Below are 18,602 nucleotides of genomic sequence, written 5' to 3'. Positions count from 1 at the left end.
CCAGAGGAAAGTCAATACCTTTATACTTACTCTTGTGGAATTCGGTTTGTTTCGATCGATCAACGAAACTGTCCAATTGTCCGATCTCTAGCTTGTCCACACGAACTTGTCACCACCGAGTGTAGCCTCCTCTCAACCCGTACATTCCGCCTTAGGTCACTAAACTCGGTTGGAATCGTCACGGAAAGAAAAGACTGCTTCAAGGATATCTTGGACAACTCTGAATTGCCGAACCGAAGTCTGAATGGCCTCCGATTAGCAAGGGCAGTGTGCCTCTGAGCTTATAGGCTCTCGGCTGACTCTCTTCTCCTCTCTATCTTACTTTTCGGGTCTTGAGATTAATAACACACTTAAGGTTTATCACAAGATCATGTCTATATATAGATTTATCCTAGGGATATAATTGTAGTTATTAATTAATCTATATTAATTAATAAATCACAAATTAGTCCTTGCACTTTAAGTCATCTAGGGTGCGTTTGGTTTCAGAGTTAAAGTAACTTTGATTTTGATTTTGATTGTGGAAAAGAACAAATGAGATGGTATTATAAATTTGACTTGTGAAATGTGTGTTTTTGTTGTGTAGTTGGTAGAGTTAAAATCAAAATCATGATTCTAAAATCATTTCATCAAACCAAACGGGCCCTAGATGACTTGCCCTCCAAGTAAGAAAGAAAGATCATTATTGTCCCTGACACAAGTTTTCATTAATAGATAATCTATATATAGAAACCTTTCAAATAAGAAAACTCTTATATTTCATTAATTAAATTTATCCTCGATATTGGATTCGGCTTTAGGATGTGCTAGCACCCTTGCAACCACATTGCAATCCTCATCCGATAATTAATTCATAATTAACTTCCTTGATTGGAATTAATTATTTTCTTGACTTTAACACGCTCAATGTGTGTGACTAACTAGGTTCATTACCAAATGACAATGGGTTTATAATATCAACCAATTTGATATTATCAGAAACTCTTTCCGTGATCAAAAACATAATTCCCAAAAGGCCATTGGCTCCCAAAGTTCATGAGTGATGCCTAGCAGCATATCATGACAATTCAAATGGTGATGAATGTATAATTAAAATATTCTAATGAACCTGTAATCATATATACCATGCACTGAGTCCCTTCACTACAAGATCACGATCTAGCCAGAACTACGATAAATGTCAAACAATTTAGTCGACCATATGGATTCTTTGATTTCATTCTTAGATTTGTAGAACTTAAACATAAACCCTTTTCTACTTAAGTCTATCTCCCGGCCGAGGATTTCTCAATCCAAAATAAAATTCACATCCATAGGACATTTTCCATGTTTACTAAGGTTAGTGAATCTCGTCTTGAATGGAAACCTACATCCAAGTATAACTAACTAGAACCACTATCTGGCAAATACTAATGCTAAGCACAAATACATTAGTAGTAGTGAATTTTAATTACCAATACATTAAATAACGTTTCATCTCAGATCTAAGGATTATATGCATTAATACAGTCTTGATAATATTAATTGACATTAGTAAATTACCGTATGAATATTATCTGAATGTCACGTTCGACTACTTATCATATAAGCATCCACATGTCTATAATGACAACAGTTATCAGATAGTAGGAGACTTACTATTTCATGTTCATTAGTATCTATATACTAATCATCGATACAAATAGAGATGACGATCTATTCGGGGAGATAATGATCGGTTAAGTCTCCTACAATCATGAACAGTTTAAAGATATTCTTACCGAATTACTCCGTCACTCATATTCTTAACTCTTTCAAAATGAAGCATTCAAAATTTCTAAAGGACTTTACTATAATAAACATAGACAATATATGAATAATAAAATAAACTTCATTGCCAGAGAAATGAATTATCCAAATACATGAACCGACTCTGGGTCATATGACTAACAATCTTTCACTTACACTAGAGCCACTCAGAATAGTATCTAAGACCCATCTTCTCAAGATGTTTCTCTAGTTACTGTTGCGTCATGGCCTTCGTGAGTTGATCAACGACATTGTCCGCTAAAGCTACTTTCTGCGCGGCTACATCGCCTCTCCTGATAATTTCTCTGATAATGTGATATCTCCTCTTAATGTGTTTGGACTTCTGATGTGACCTCAATTCCTTTCCCCGAGCAATCGCTCCTGTATTGTCACAGTATAACTCTACTGGCGACGATATAGAGGGAACAACACTTAGCTCTATCACAAACTTCCGAATCTAAACTGCCTCCTTTGTTGCATCAGATAGTATAACTCTACTGGTGACGATATAAAGGGAACAACACCTAGCTCTATCACAAACTTCCGAATCCAAACTGCCTCATTTGTTGCATCAAATGCAACGATATACTCCGCCTGTGTAGTGGAATCTATAGTCGTCTCTTCCTTAGAACTCTTCCAGCTAACTGCACCTCCATTACAGGTGAATATATGACCGAAAATAGGCTTTATATCATCCACATTTGATTGAAAATCAGAATCTGTAAATCCATATACTCTTGGCTCATCTCCTCCATATACCAGAACCATATCCTTAGTCATTCTCAAGTATTTAAGGATGTTCTTGACAACAGTCCAGTGATTAGGTCCCGGATTGGATTGAGACCTGCTAGTCATACTAGCAGTATACGCGATATTCGGCCTCGTACACAACATTACATACATCAGGCTACCTATAGCTGAAGCATAAGGCACATGTGCCATCTTCTCTCTCTCTATATATCATTAGGAGTCTTGGGAGACATTGCTTTGGAGAGATGGATATCATGTCTCATAGGGAGCGATCCACTTCTGGAATCTTGCATGTTGAACCTCTTCAACACCTTATCTTTGATATTGGGCCTAGGATAGACCTATCAATTTCTTTGATCTATCTCTATAGATCCGAATACCCATAATATAGGTTGTTTCTCCCAAATCCTTCATGGAGAAAGTCTTAGACAATTAAATCTTGAGTAAAATGTAATTTGCCCCCTGACCTTTGAGCCTAGCGGCAGATTGCCTCCCGACTTTAAAAAGTTTGTAGAATACCCCCTAACCTATTTAAAATGAAGCAAATTGCATCCCCGGCTCCTTCTTTGGTCATTTTCCGGCCAAAAGATAACTTATTAGTAATTTATTAATTTGGGAACTAAGAAAATAGTTATAAAAACTAAAAAAAATCGGAATTGTTAAAAAATAATCGAGAGAAAGGAGGCAGAGAAGGAGACGGTGGTGGGGGCAAAGATGGTGAGATCAATAGCGTGGAGGATCTTTTGGTGGGGGCCAATGGAGGTGGCGACACTGATTTGGTCAAGGAGACAGCGACCACCGAAGGAAGAAAGGAGGAGATGTCTGAGGGGAAGGGACAGAAAGTTCAGGTGGGTCAGCATTGGGCTGATAAAGAGGGCAACTTGGCGGGGGAGAAGAAGACGGCATAGCGGATGGGAGGGAGAGGGCTTGGCGACTGGGGAGGGGACACAGTGGAACAAGAGGAAGCAGGGGTTAGTGAGACAATAACATCTCTTAGTCAGCAGAAACAAGAGCAAACAACGCAATCTCCATGAATGAATTTATCGCAGTCTCCATAAAAAAGATCTCTCTTATCACCTTCCTTACATTTGCCACTTAATCAAGAAAAGCCCAAATTCTAAGCGCACAAACACCCCCCACCCCCCTCGTCTTTATTTGGACATTCTTCTGCCTTTTCTTTTTCGATTTTTTCATTTTTAAAATTATTTTATGAATTTAAAATTAATAAATTAATAAGAATTTTACTTTTGGCCGGAAAATGATTGGAAAAGTAATAAGGGGTGCACTTTACTTCATTTTAAATAGGTGATGGGGCATCTCGCAAAATATTAAAGGTCGGGGAGCGATCCGCCACTAGGTTCGAAGGTTAGGGGGTAAAGTGAATTTTACTCTTAAATCTTTACAGAAGTGAGCATACCAACATCATTTCCTATTAGCATAATGTCATCCACGTATAATACAAGAAAGACGATCATCCTCCAACTAGCCTTCTTGTAAAAACATAGCTCATCTTCGTTCTTCATGAAACCAAAGGACTTTACGGCATCATCAAAATGTCGATTCCAACTCCTCGATGCTTGTTAAGATCATAAATGGATCACTTTAAGCTTTCACACCCTTGGACTTATCCTTGGATTCAAAAACCTTGGTTGGTCCATGAATATATCTTCCCCAATGTATCCATCAAGGGATGCGGTTTTGACATCCATCTATCAAACCTCATAATAATAGTGCACAGCAATGGCTAGCAGTATCCTGATGGACTTTAGTATGGCTATAGGTGAGGAAGTCTCCTCATAGTCGACTCCCTACCTTTGACGAGAACCCTTCGCCACTAGTCTATTCTGGTAGGTCTCTACCTTTCTATCAACACCAATCGTTCTCTTGAATACCCATTTATTTCCAATAGGTACTATACCTTCAAAAGGGTCAACAAGATCCCAGACTTGGTTCTTGCTCATGGAGTCCATCTCAAATTTCATAGCCTCTAGCCATTCAAAAGAATCTATATTTGATATCGCTTCCTCAAAAGTGGTAGGATCATTATCTTCGTGGACAGACAACTCTTGCACGGTCTCATAAAGATTAAGGTATCTCGTGGAAGGACGAATTACCCTATCAGATCTTTGAGGTTCTGTGACATTTTCAGTCCGAGTAGGTGTCTCAATTGGTTTATCAGTGTCCATTGAAATGGGCGCTTGATCAATCTGTGGAAATGATGACTCTTCATCAAGTACTATATGCCTTTCCATGTCACTTTCCTGAATAAACTGTTTCTCTAAAAAGATCGCATCTCTATTGATAACAACCATTTGCTCAGTAGGGAGACAGAAATAATATCCAAGGCTGTCTTTAGATAACTAACAAACCTGCCTTTCTCGGACCGGTTTCAAACTTGTCAGTCTTCTATTTCATAATGAAGGCAAGACAACCCCAAATATTAACGTGCTTAACTAGGTGTCCTACCATTCCACATATCATATGGGGTGGTAGAGACCGACTTGCTTGGAATCCTGCTAAGCAAGTAACATGCGGTCTGCAATGCATATCCCCACATCAAAATAGGGAGATCAATATAGCTCATCATCGATCGAACCATGTCCAACATGTACGGTTAGTGGAGTAAATTGAGAAACAATACCATGTTCCTTCAAGAAATCATCATAGTCAGTACTCATGTACTCACCTCCTCGATCGAATCACAACGTGTTGATGATTTTCCCTTTTTGCTTTTCTACTTCAGCCTTGAATTCCATGAACTTTTCAAATGATTTATGTTTATACTTCAAAAGATAAACATACCCAAACCACGAGTAATCATTAGTAAAGGTGATGAAGTAGGAATAACCACCCTTCGCCACTTCACTAAATGGACCACACGTCTCTCTATGTATAAATTCTAGAACTTCTTTAACCCTCTTCATTTGTCCTACAAATGGAGTCCTAATCATCTTAACTTGAAGACAAGACTCACAAATCAAATTAGGCTCAGAACCCAATGGAACTATAAGTCCCATCATTTCCAACTTACTTATCATATTCTCTGCAACATGTCCTAGTCTAAGGTGCCAAAGTTGCTTTAGACTTGGAGTAGATTCGGATACAGTATTAATCTCAATCGTGTTCTGAAGCGGCTCATTTCTAGCTTTAAGATAATAAAGACCATCGTGCACATAATCGATGCCAACAATTTTAACACCATAATAAATATCGCAAACATCATGTCTGAAATAAAATAAATATCCACTCCCAGTCAAACTAGAAACATAAATTATATTATGGTAGGCGTTCAGTAAAACTAAAACACGATCTAAAAATAAAATGTGTCCATCTAGACATAATGAAGTTGACCCCACAACTTTGGCCGCAACACTTGCTCCATTGCTAATTTTTAGGCAGACCTCATTCCTTTCGAGATCTTACTGCTTGCTAGTTCCTACATAGAGGTACAAACATGAGAGCTCGCACCAGTATCAAGAACCCAAGCGGTAAATGAGCTATATGAATCGTTGGAACTAGCATAACAAAAGACAGACAAAGCTTCCAAAGGTTTTTTTTTTCCTTGCTCGCCCTCATCGAGGCAAGGTATTGAAGACAATTCCTCATCCAATGTCCATCCTTGCTGCAGTGGAAACAAGTTCCCTTATCTGCCACAACCTTTGCCTTCCCTTATTCCTGGAGACCCCTGCTGATGACGGAGGGACAAAACCTTTCTTGGACTTCTTCTTCTTACCAGTCTTACTGGAAGAAGCATTAGCCACAAGAACGACTTCCTTATCCTTCCTTTTGTTGGCCATAGTAGTTTGAGCAGTGACCAACATATTCAGCAGCTCAGGCAGCGAACATGAAAGCTTGTTCATGTGAAAGTTCACAATAAACCCTTAGAAAGAATCCGGAAGAGACTGGATGACTAAATCCGCATAAAGTCCTCTATCTATCCGGAACTCGAGTTTCTCAAGCTGCTGAATAAGCCTAATCATTCTTTGCACATGAGCTCCAACATCAGTCCCTTCTTGCATTCTCGCATGGAACAATTCCTTCGTTATCTCATATCGTGTGGTCCTACTATTTTCCCCGTAAAGCTCCCCGAGATTCTTCAATATCTCATGAGCGCTCTTCATGTTCTCATGTTGCTTCTGCAACTCATTGTTCATAGAAGCAAGCATGTAACAACGAATCTTCATATCATCAGTCGACCACAGCTCATATGTGTTCAGTTGATCATTTGAAACATCCTCACCAAGATGATCAACCACTTGAGTCTCTATGATGTATCCTACCTCCATGTTCAAAAATGAGCATGTTATCATTTAGTATACTTGATAGGGGATTCATTGATTTCACACTTATCATGACTGCAGAAAATAACAAAATTAAATCAGTGATTTTATGTGTACCAACCATAATGATCATGGACTTTCAATCAAATGTTCTTCCACTATCTTTTCGAATCCTACACTTTTGACAATTTTGGGCTAATAACTACAACTATTGACAATTCTAGGCAGCACAACAATCTTCTCAACTTCTGATAAGGGGGTTTGATTGCTTTTGTAGTTTGTAGGGACCATCTCGAAGTGATACTACTTCTCAGATCAACCTAAGAACTGATATGTAACTGTCGTTGAGGCTGTTCTGTTTCTCACACATTATTTATTGATGCACTGGTTTTGGCTCGAAAGTAAATTGTGGCTCTCATGTGACTTCTTGAACATTGTACTATACGTCCTTTTTGTCTTATATAAAGACGGGGTTGGTTTCATGTAAATACGTGATTGACTTGTCTGTTATGATTGAACAACTTCCCTGAAACAATTTAATGTTAGCGTATAATCAAGAAAAGGGTGTGTGGTGCAGTGGCCAAAAAGTAACATTCTTGCCTAGGAACCTAGAAGTTTCGAGTTTGATTCTCGATAGCCGCCGTTGAAAGAATAAACTTTTAAAACAAAGAATAAGCCATTAAAAGCCACTTGCGTCGGTATTATTCGGCGTTGTATCTCGCCTCATATATAGGTAGTTGCAACGTTATTATTCCGATCCACAAGATATCACTTATTTACCATTCGCCCCCGAAAAAGGCAGTTCCTACCATGGTTGTTAGAATCGCAATTCGAATCGTAAAATCTTACGATTCTACGATTCAAGGTGTGGCTAGCGATTCTGATTCCATGGCATGAATCATAAGGTAGAATCGTGGCTGAATAGCGATTCGAATCGCAAAATCGTAGAATCAGACCGATTCTACGATTTTGGTTTTAACCCGAAGTTGTATGCCCCCTCTCTCCCCCTCCTCATCTCTCTTATTGCGTGACAGTATTGCTCATTGGTTATCTTATTTTATGAAAAGTTTGAAACTTGTTTCTTGACTGTAAGTGATAGGGACCTGGAAAGTTTATAGAACTGTTTCGAATTGGGTTTCGACCGATTTCTGATTGCCGTTTGGTTTGAGATGATTTCGGTTGGAATTTTTTTTGACTTTTTTAGGTGCAGAGAAAGATGATTCCAAGAAGGGATAGACCAAGAAGTTAGGGAGGAAAACCAGCTTCGCCTACAAGATCCGCGACCACGGTACTATATCAATTTTCATTGGAGGTTGTTATAGTGGGAGCGTTCCATAGTGAAGACTAAACACCATATGATTTTGACGAAAGAAGTAGGAAGGAGTAAAATTTATTATTTGATGTTTACTTCTACTATTGCTAACAAAGGATTTGATGTGTATATATATATATATATATGTCATTTTTTAGTTACAGGTAGAATCTTACGATTCACGATTTGATTCTACAATTCACGATTCTACGACCCTCGATCAATTCTAGGTAGAATTGCGATTCTGACAACCATGGTCCCTACCCTAAAACCATCAATTGCCACTTTCTTGCATTGTTGAGCAATTCCAGATGCCATATCCTGGTGGCCTATATCCTCTTTCCTTGTAGGGCGTATCCGTAGACGAGCTAGGGATATCCGGATGGTGGATAACCAACCGGAGACATAGGTTTATGGTGGCGAAGGCACTACGTAGCGACCTCTCTTATTTTGGGGTGATTGATTCTAAGGCAGCATTATCGGGAAAAGAAGATGCCCTCAAAGGGATATGGAAATAATCAATAAGTAGATAAATGGGGTCATTGGTTCTTCTTTTTTATAACTTTTAAAGTTGATAACAAAAAAAGTACAAACTTTTTACATTTTAATAATCTTAGCACGAACTTTTTTTCTTAACCTAAAAATGCATATATTTTCAATTTGATACAAATTCTTTCAAGGATTCAACTTTTTCATTAATTTGGAGGAAAATTGCTGACATAAAGGTCGAGTAGGACCTACCATATTTCTTTAACTAATAAAATTATTTCAAAAAAAAAGAAAAAGGCAAATCACGGAGGAGGGACGGTGGGGGCCTCGTCGCCAATCACCACCCCTCAATTGGAGTCGCTGAATCGGGGGTGGTGGCTGGAATCGAGATCCCCACCCTCGGAATTGGGAGAACCCCCAAATTGGAAATTCTCCAAATTTCGGCGAGTTGTGGGTGGTCGGCGGCGAGGTCCCCACTACCGGCCACCGCCCCTCCTCCCCTAAGTTCTTTTTTTGGGCAGCTAGGGTGTGGAGTTGATAGTTCAGCCGTGATGAGATATTAGGCGACCGACCTATCAAAGGAAGAGATATTGGGGGACCGCAGTATGCATCCTGGTCCTGCCTGGACGTGCACGAATACTTCAAAGGTACGTGAAATGCATCTTAGCATCTAAAAGGAATTTTCACGTGTTTCTTTCTCGAAACCCATGTCAAAATCGGAAACAACGACAGCACTTCATCAATCAGGAAATCTCTATGGTGACAATTTGTCACCATGACAATCTGAGGGGTTGGGTTGCCGTTAGTGTGGTGGTGGGTGTGCCACCAATTCGCTTGCACTCACACATCGAGTAGGACCTACCACATTTCTTTAACTAATAAATTTATTTCAAAAAAAAAAGAAAAAGCCAAATCACGGAGGAGGGACGGTGGAGGCCTCGTCGCCAATCACCACCCCTGAATTGGAGTCGCTGAATCGGGGGTGGTGGCTGGAATCGAGATCCCCACCCCGAAATTGGGAAAACCCTCAAATTGGAAATCCTCCAAATTTCGGCGAGTTGAGGGTGGTCGGCGGCGAGGTCCCCACCACCGGCCACCGCCCCTCCTCCCCTAAGTTCTTTTTTTTTTTTAGTTTTTAAATTTTCAAGAATAATTTATTATTTAAAATATGATGGGTCCCACTCGACTAATCATTATGAGCCATGTGGCATCAGTAATACATGTCAGCAATTTCCGTTCAAAAATTTGTGCATGTTTAGGTTGAAGAAAAAAAATTGTGCTACAATTGTTAAAATACGAAAGAATTATACTTTTTTATATTTGTAACATGGCCGCAGAATCTACGAGTAAGTTCATATATTTCCTTCATAAACTATTATATAAAGCTAAAACTGAAATTTTTTGTCACATTTTTATGTTCCTAAAATATAAAATTGCAAATATTTAAATTTATGATGCCCTTCCATTTATAAAGTTAAAAATTATAAGTGATAACTGATGCTATCCTCAACGACTTTCACAATAACTATTTCCTCGTATCTCTTCCCTCTCTCCACGTTGCTCGTCTCTTATCTCTCCCTCTATCCTCTTAATTTCTTATTTCTCCCTGTTTCTTCCACTCTTTGTGGCCAAAGTCGTAATCTTGATTTCAATCCAGCATAACAAGTTACTAATGAGGATCATGGCAAAAGTCGTAATGTTGATTTCAATCCAACATAACAAGTGATTAACGAGGATCGTGGCCAAAGTTGTAAAGCGATATCTATGAGATCAACTTTGGTAAATGAATTGGATCATCTCTACCTTTAATGAAATGGGTCGTCGCTCGACATTATTCCCTTGGTGCCATATGCAAATATATCTTAGATTAAGTTGGGCAGCTAGGGTGTGGAATTGATAGTTCAGCCGTGATGAGATATTAGGCGACCGACCTATCAAAGGAAGAGATATTGGGGGACCGCAGTATGCATCCTGGTCCTGCCTGGACGTGCACGAATACTTCAAAGGTACGTGAAATGCATCTTAGCATCTTAAAGGATTTTTCACGTGTTTTTTCCTCGAAACCCATGTCAAAATCGGAAACAACGACAGCACTTCATCAATCAGGAAATCTCTATGGTGACAAATTGTCACCATGACAATCTGTGTGGTGGTGGGTGTGCCACCAATTCGCTTGCATTAATTGACGATCTTTTTTTCTTTCTTGTTGATTAGGTGTGCTTATTATATTATTGTATTATAGATTACCCAAGGAATCACTGATAGCACCATCAACGCGGTCACACTCTTTTCCTTTTCTTTTTTTTTTCCCCTTTTTTATGTAATATTATTTTTTTTATAGTTTCACTGACCATTGGAAACAAATATTCATCAAAGAAAATTTTAAAATGTCATTCCACTATTTCAATAAATTTAAACAAAAATAAGTATACAGTTTATAATACGTATATATACACACCATAATGTATTTATTTGCTCAAAAAAGAAATAACATATATGTCAAAAATAAATTAAGGTAGGTTAAAGGTCTAATAACACAATTATGTCTTATCATGCGCATTCAATATATCGACGGAAAAAAATAATATTTTCTCTCTTAATATCATTGCAATTCATTCTTTCCTATTCCTTTGTGCCAAACATACATACATAGACATATACATATATATATATATGATCAAATATAATTTAAAATCAATTAAAATATAAAGATTCTTAGCACAAACTTAATATACAAACCATATATAACGAATATCACTAAAAAATTAAAACATAGTTAATTCAATACTTACATAAACATTATTTCTTATAATATATTTAATTTTTCATAATATTTATGCTACTAAAGATTGTATGCGCAACTCGTGGGCACTTACCTAGTTTTTAGATATATGTTACGTTAATTTTATTAAATAAATTTAAATTTTCATATTAATATTTGGTTCAAGGCCTCCGGTTTTTTGAGTAAATATTAAGTTAGTATTACTCATTTACTTGAATATATAATACCCAATTTAAATGCTTGAAAATGAAACATTAATCCTACGATGGGCCCATAAATTCTCAATTATAAGTATTTTCATTGATTTTTATTGATTCGAAATGAATGAATAATACTCAGAATATTTTATGTAATTTTCTTGGACTGCCCCGTTAGGGGAATATCGTCCTGTGATTTCGAGCTGCCCTCTCCTAGGGGACATGTGGCTCCGCCCATGATCATATAAAGCGTAATTTGTTAAATGCATTACACCGATGATGGGCATGTTTCTATTTTCTCTTCCGTTCTTTTCTCTACTATTATATAGGGAGAATAAGGTAGTTTGTCTCACTCTTTTTTTTCCGATTTTATCCATATATTAACTATAGTTGGATCGAGTGTAAAAATCTTTTTTGTAAATTTTATTAATTTTTAATTACCTTTTCCATTTTATAAATTTCATTAGTATCTTTTTTTTATATATATTTTGAGGGAAAATAATGAATTTTCAATGAGAGTTTAGAAAATGAAATTAATTGGAACCCAACTTTTCGGTGTACAAATGGTACACAATCTTCGTTTATTTAAATGGCCTCGGACCATCCCAAAGAAATAAAAGAATACATTTAGAAAATTCGCCTTGTCTTTCTTCGTATCCACTCATTCACTCCATCCCAAGAGCAGTATCAGAGCAAGCCAAACCGAGGCAACAATGGAAGTAAAGATCAATTCCGAAGAGCTCATCAAGCCTTCCTCTCCGACCCCGCAACACCTCCGGGCCTTCAAGCTCTCCCTCCTCGATCACCTCATTCAAGTTCCTTTTACTCCGGTTATCTTTTTCTACCCGTCCAACTCCGAGCAGGCCGGCCCTTGCTTAGATGTCCCCCAGAAACTAGACCTTTTGAAGAAGTCCCTCTCCCGGACCTTGACTCAGCTCTACCCGCTTGCGGGGAAGATCCGCGACGACGGCCTCTACATCGACTGTAATGACGGAGGTGCCCGTTTTGTCGAGGCTAGTGTTAACATGTCCTTAACTCAGTTCCTTACTGACCCTGACCTCGTCTTGTTGAACAAGTTGCTTCCAAACGATGAGTTTCTTATCGGGGAATTTCCCGAACTGACTCACCCCGTAAATATTCAAGTGAATGTGTTCCGGTGTGGCGGGATTGCCCTCGGAATTTGCAATTCGCACAGACTCCACGACGGGACCTCTGAAGGAGTATTCCTGAAGGAGTGGGCAGCAATTGCCCGGGGATCAGGTGGCGGTAGTGGCAGCAGCGGGTTGGCAGCTCGGGACCTCATGGTGGCGGCGGAGCTCTTCCCTGCAAACGATCTGTGGCTGCGTGACTCATCAAAGATCATGTTTAACTCGATGTGCAAACCGGGAAACTCGGTCACCAAGAGGTTTACGTTTACTGGGCCTGCGATAGAGGCCCTCAGAACCCGAGGAAAGGGTCCCAGCGCGAAGAACCCGACTCGTGTTGAGGCGGTCACTGGGTTGTTATGGAAGTGCGCGATGGCCGCGCTCGAGAGAAAGAACAATGGTCTCAGAAGGCCTTCAGTCTTCACGCATTTGGTGGACATTCGCAATAGGATGAATCCTCCGTTATCGGGTCCCCTAGGAAACTTTCTCTGGCTGGCTGCTGCACATTACATGGGCACTACTAAATCTCATGATGGTACGGAAGATGTGTTGCCCTCTTTGGTTGGTGAGCTGAGAGGAGCAATATCCAAGGTAGATGGCGAATTTGTCTCGGGATTAAGACAGGACAAAAGTTTGATAAGTAGCTCTCTCGAAAAGGTGCTCGGAGTTGGGTTGTCTGAATACGGTCACGGAGTGGACCATTTTGTGTGTTCGAGTTGGTGTAGCTTCAGGTTTTATGATATCGATTTTGGGTGGGGAAGGCCCGTTTGGGTCAGTAACATTGGGTTGTGCAAGCCGATGTTCCTCAACTTGATATTTTTGGTGGACACAAGGTCGGGTGATGGAATAGAAGCATGGGTCACTATGGATGACCAGGAGATGGCTCTGTTGCAGGAGGATCCCGAGCTCCGCGCTTTTGCTAATGTGAACCCCAGTCCTTTGACTATCAGCAGCAAACTCTGAGGATCTCGTGATAACGCTTTTGCGATTTGGTAATATTAAGATGTTTACTGATGTGTTTAGGTAAGTGATCAAGGACTAAACTCTAAGGAGTTTGGCCTAGTGGTAAGGAGTAGTTTAAGTATCAACCCGATCACGGGTTCAAAACCCTGTGGAACCACCGGAGAGCTTTTGGCGTGCTTACCCGTTCCGTGTACCGCCGGGGGTTCAGGGTGCCTCGGGGATTAGCCTAGACACCCCAGGTTAGCAAAAAAAAAAAAAAAAGTGATCAAGGACGACAAAAGTGATCGAGAATTTCTGGTAGCTTTTTCTTTCTACAAAAAACAAAAGCGGTCCTAGCTGTTTTTGCCATGTAATTATGTTATACTTCGGCTTGCTTAATCAATACCATTCTATTCTGCCGAGAGAAATAATAGATTCTGAAAGAAATTATTGTGCTCCATTGTTTGAAATAGAGTTCAATGTCAAGTATGCAATAGTATTCAGCAAAAAAAGAAAAAGAAAGTATGTAGTAGATAATTGAAAAGAAGAGAGACGAGGGAGTTCAAACCCAAAGACATCAATAATCAAATAACAAGTTCAACCGGCCAAATCAATCAACTATTAGTTACATTGAGTGGCCGATGGCCATACTCTCCGAAAAATACAGAGGTGCTCTTGTGTTTTTTTTCGCTGAATTAAAAGTTAGGTCAGGTTATTAGCCCACTGTGGCTGCCCAAATTAAGAGGAGCTCTAGTGTTGAGTATTGGTTGAGAGATCCTTGAAGATAAAAAAAAAAGTTGCATATTGTTCTTCAATTCTCGTTGCAATTACTTATACTCCCTCCTCAAATCAGAATTCATATCTTCATATTCTCCACTCATAGCACCCGCCCGGCCATCCAAATCACGGGCGTCCCTGAGTGCCGAACTCAAAGCTCACATTCGTAAAGATCTGCAGACCTCGAATACTGCTAATAACGCTATCTGTCCTATAAGCAATAAACCTCGAAAAACTATCCAATGCTTCCGGAGCATATATATACAACAATGTTGTACAAGGTCAATCATTCGAAAAGGTAAGTTAGTGCAACACTGTTTCTGTAAAGGAAAGAAACACTTAACTCACCCAATATTTGCTCCGGGAACCCTGTCTTTACGTAAAGGCTACTATAATGACGTTTATGATTTTATACAATGTAATGTCTACCAAGGTAATGCCATAATCAGTTGAGAAAGAGGATACAATGCTTATCCATCAAATGGTAGAAAACAAGGACGTAAACGGTTAGTTGGTTGAAGGATGGGGCCGCCCCTCTACATTAAGCTGTTGAAGTCAGTGCCCCTCTACATTAAGCTGTTTAAGTCTCCAGTTGCGAGCTCGAGCGATAGCAATCTGAATATTTCCTTTCCCTTGTGGCCACCAACCAGTGTACCTTCCCTTTTACGGAAACACTTGCTTCTGCTTGCCAGTTTTCTTTGAATCATATAAGCACGGCTGTTTTTTTCCATAATTGTGGCGGTGTGCCGTTATCCATCTGATCTAGCTCTACCGTCTCGATGACTGAGTCTCTATATCTCAAGCCGACGACCTTATACCTTTGGACTAAAGGGTCATATATATATTATTCTCCACCAGCTGCAGTACATAGGCACGCAGTGGTCAAGCAACAGCCTGCACGATCTCATGACCCGATTGCATACTAGCAGCATCTGTTTATCGCAGCATCCATTTATCATAACAGACACGAGGACTAAACCGTCGCACGAATCAAAAATAGTCCAATCACATGAGCTAAACCAATATCGTTCGTTACAGTTTTGATGGCGGTACTCTATAATACAGTCGTCCATCTAGATTGCGCAGAAAAGTGACCTCGAGCTATTGTCTCCATTCATATCATCGAAGGTCACACAGCCAAGCTGCTCTTTGTTGACATAATAGATGACACTGCCCCGAGATCTCCAGCATGCTACATGAGACCGGGCAAAGTGGGAGCTTGTAATCAGTTCGCACCAGCGATTGCTTACCCGCTTTAGTTGTATGAGGATTTCATCAGGGAGTCGGAGCAGTATATCGGTGAAAATATGTTCAGGTAATGGAGACATCCTATATACTATCTAGTCCTTGTCTGCAGACCCCATGGTTGTGCAATCGATCCATTCTTAACCACAAATATTATTTATTATATACATCACGAAATCCTGATAATCTGTCTCCTTAATATTGAATAAAATTTTCATCCTTATTTCACTCGAAAAGAGAAAATGAAAATCTATTCCTTCATTTTTGGTAGAGGAATGGGGCAAGAAAATCAAAACCTTAATCATGTCTTCCCTGTGATAATATTCTAATATAAGAATATATATTCTTGGGATTTTCTTGAATCCGATTTAGATACTATTTTGTGTTATGAATATATACAGATTTTGTTATAGAATTTGTAGCCTACGAATATATATAGGCCATTTCTATATATAATTAGTAAAGGAGAACAGGCGTTGTATAGGAAAGAATGTCACCTGCTTTGTTTTCGTCAATTAAAGTATATTATTAAGTAAAGAAAAAAAAGGAAACATACTTATTAAAAATGAGTCCACCAACACTTGGGTCATTACATTTATAGCGAGCCAATTCATAGCTCCCCAAAATAATTTAACAATTTAGTCTCTAAATTTTCAAAAATCCCAACAAAAAGATCATTTTACCCATCATTTGGGTCCCAAAAAGGGCTCTTTTGATATGATTTTTGAAAATTCGGTGACTAAATCAGTGGCAAAAGTTTCTCGGGACCTACATGTTGGCTTGCTACAAATTTGATAACCCAAGTGTTACTGCACTCATTAAAAATTGAAAGCCAAATACATATTGAGCCATTAGTCTTACTTCAAATTGTTGAGGAATTACAGGAATCCGTTTTATAGTCATTGAACTACATGCTAGTCTAGCAAATTCGTGAGGACATTAAGAGCAAATTCAAGTGAGGAAATTGGAAATGGTTAAAAAGCTTAAGTGAACAAAGAAAAACAAATGGCCAAAAAAAAAACAAAGAAAAACAAAAATTTAAGAACTCAGATTCACATATTTTATGAGAGCCGGTCAACTCATGCTTAGTGACAATATTTTTGGAGAGCATAAATCATCTATCACAAACTTTTGACATTCAAGTATATAATTGATGTGGCAGAAGTAGCGGCGAATCGGTATCGGGAGAAAAATAAGTTCTGATAACTCTATCTCAAGGGAAACGGCCTCCAAAGTAAAACACACAGCTTTGCTGTGATTTTTCGATATTTAAGGCAAATTCTATCGTTTAGGGTCTCAAACGGGCATTTTATCGTTTTTGGGTGTTTTTACAATTTTAGGAAAGTTTATTTCTTTTTGTGCAATTTAGGTTTTTTTAATCCCTATTTAAGCTTTACAAACCCTAGGGCTAAAAGGGTTGCCTTTTGATTAGTGAATAAAATTAAGAGATTTCGTGCTATTTATCCAATCTCGGAGTCGATTTGAGTTTGATGCTTATTTCCTAATATTCGTAGAATCAACTGGTAGTAGAAGGTCATAGTTTCGGTATTCAAGCGCGAGTTTGTGACGGATTACTCGCGTATACGCTGCGTCAATAATATATTCTTTTATGTGGGTAAACGGGTCAAAAGTCCATAAAGAAACTACATAAATATGGTGATTCCTATAATATCGCCGAACAATAGATGACCTAGTCGTCCAACATCGAGTAAAGAAGATAAATATAATATGTTAGCTCAAAAAAATAAAATGATTTTGTAACTTTTAATTCGTCGAAAGTTATTTAAAAATTCAAAAAAGAATCTAAAATTATATACCAAATTTTTACTAAATTATGTTAGTTTAAAAAGTAAAAAAGATTTGTCACAATTTGTAATTTATAATTCATTAAAATTATTTAAAAAATTCTAAAATCCCTAAAACTTATTAAAAACTCAAATTTTTAAAGCTCCATTAACGTATTTAGGTCATCTAACCGTACCAATCGCACCTCCCTTTTATTATAAATATAGATATGGATATAATATAGATATCAATATAGATTCACGAAGTCAATGAGCAATTTATATTCATAAAAGAAAAGTCAGTGAGCAATTTCCCCATCTATCTAGTTATCGATGTATCTCCATTTGTCTCTTCTTAATTTCCAACTAAATGATACAACAACAGCCAATTCAAATTTCAAAACACTCTACTCCACTATCAAGTTCGTGACATTGACGGAGTGCAATTTTTACATTTGCAATTTTATATTGCCTAATTTTATAATAACATGTACCAGTAACTAATCAATCGTAAGTACCAATTTCTAAAAGGGGAGATTTACGTGAGGACAAGTGGTCTCGCCAGGCCATGTCGAAAATCAAATCGCTTTGACATACTCGATGGAACACAATTTTTATTCAGATCGATCTCCATACTTGCATCTAATAGATGAAGTACATGGCATGTTATCATATATCTCGTCCCAATCCTGGTGGAATCCATGCATGTTTCTTACAAAAAGAAGGGGCTAAGTTATCATTTGAAACCAACCACATGAAAAGACAATGAAAGGACAAGAAAAACAAAGAAGATTTTCTTTCTGAGAACTTAAATATACACCCGATTTTGTTTGTCTTAATACTCATGTACTATAAGTCATGATAACACAGTTACAGCACCTGTAACAATGATCATCCCGATTGATTTGCTCTAAACTACGTCGTGGTTACGATAAGGCTTCTTCTTTTTGTTGTATAAAATGGACGGTTTGGATTAGTAAGCAGGCACACCTTAGGTCTAGAAGCTTTGGTCGACGGCAACATAAGACTCTCTCACCGGGAGTGACCCACGATCAACACATTAGCGGTATACGAGAATCGGCTTACCGGGACTCTCCCTCCCAGACCTGTT

The 18,602-nt window shown here is 38.5% G+C and overlaps 2 protein-coding genes across 2 annotated transcripts; one reads left to right on the top strand and one right to left on the bottom strand.

Moving 5' to 3' along the window:
• Positions 1–6,419: 6,419 nt before the first annotated feature.
• On the bottom strand, positions 6,420–6,824 carry LOC116214530. The gene has a single exon (XM_031549926.1). It carries the CDS (start codon positions 6,822–6,824, stop codon positions 6,420–6,422), a length of 405 nt encoding a protein of 134 aa, XP_031405786.1.
• A 5,373-nt stretch (positions 6,825–12,197) lies between these two features.
• Positions 12,198–14,126, top strand: LOC116215416 (stemmadenine O-acetyltransferase-like). Its single transcript, XM_031551123.1, has one exon. It carries the CDS (start codon positions 12,312–12,314, stop codon positions 13,704–13,706), a length of 1,395 nt encoding a protein of 464 aa, XP_031406983.1. The 5' UTR covers positions 12,198–12,311; the 3' UTR covers positions 13,707–14,126.
• Positions 14,127–18,602: the final 4,476 nt, after the last annotated feature.

Source organism: Punica granatum, chromosome 7 (genome assembly GCF_007655135.1).
Source record: "Punica granatum isolate Tunisia-2019 chromosome 7, ASM765513v2, whole genome shotgun sequence".
Classification (NCBI taxonomy): domain Eukaryota; kingdom Viridiplantae; phylum Streptophyta; class Magnoliopsida; order Myrtales; family Lythraceae; genus Punica; species Punica granatum.
The sequence above is the reverse complement of the archived record's forward strand: the minus strand, read 5'-3'. Positions and strand labels throughout refer to the sequence as shown.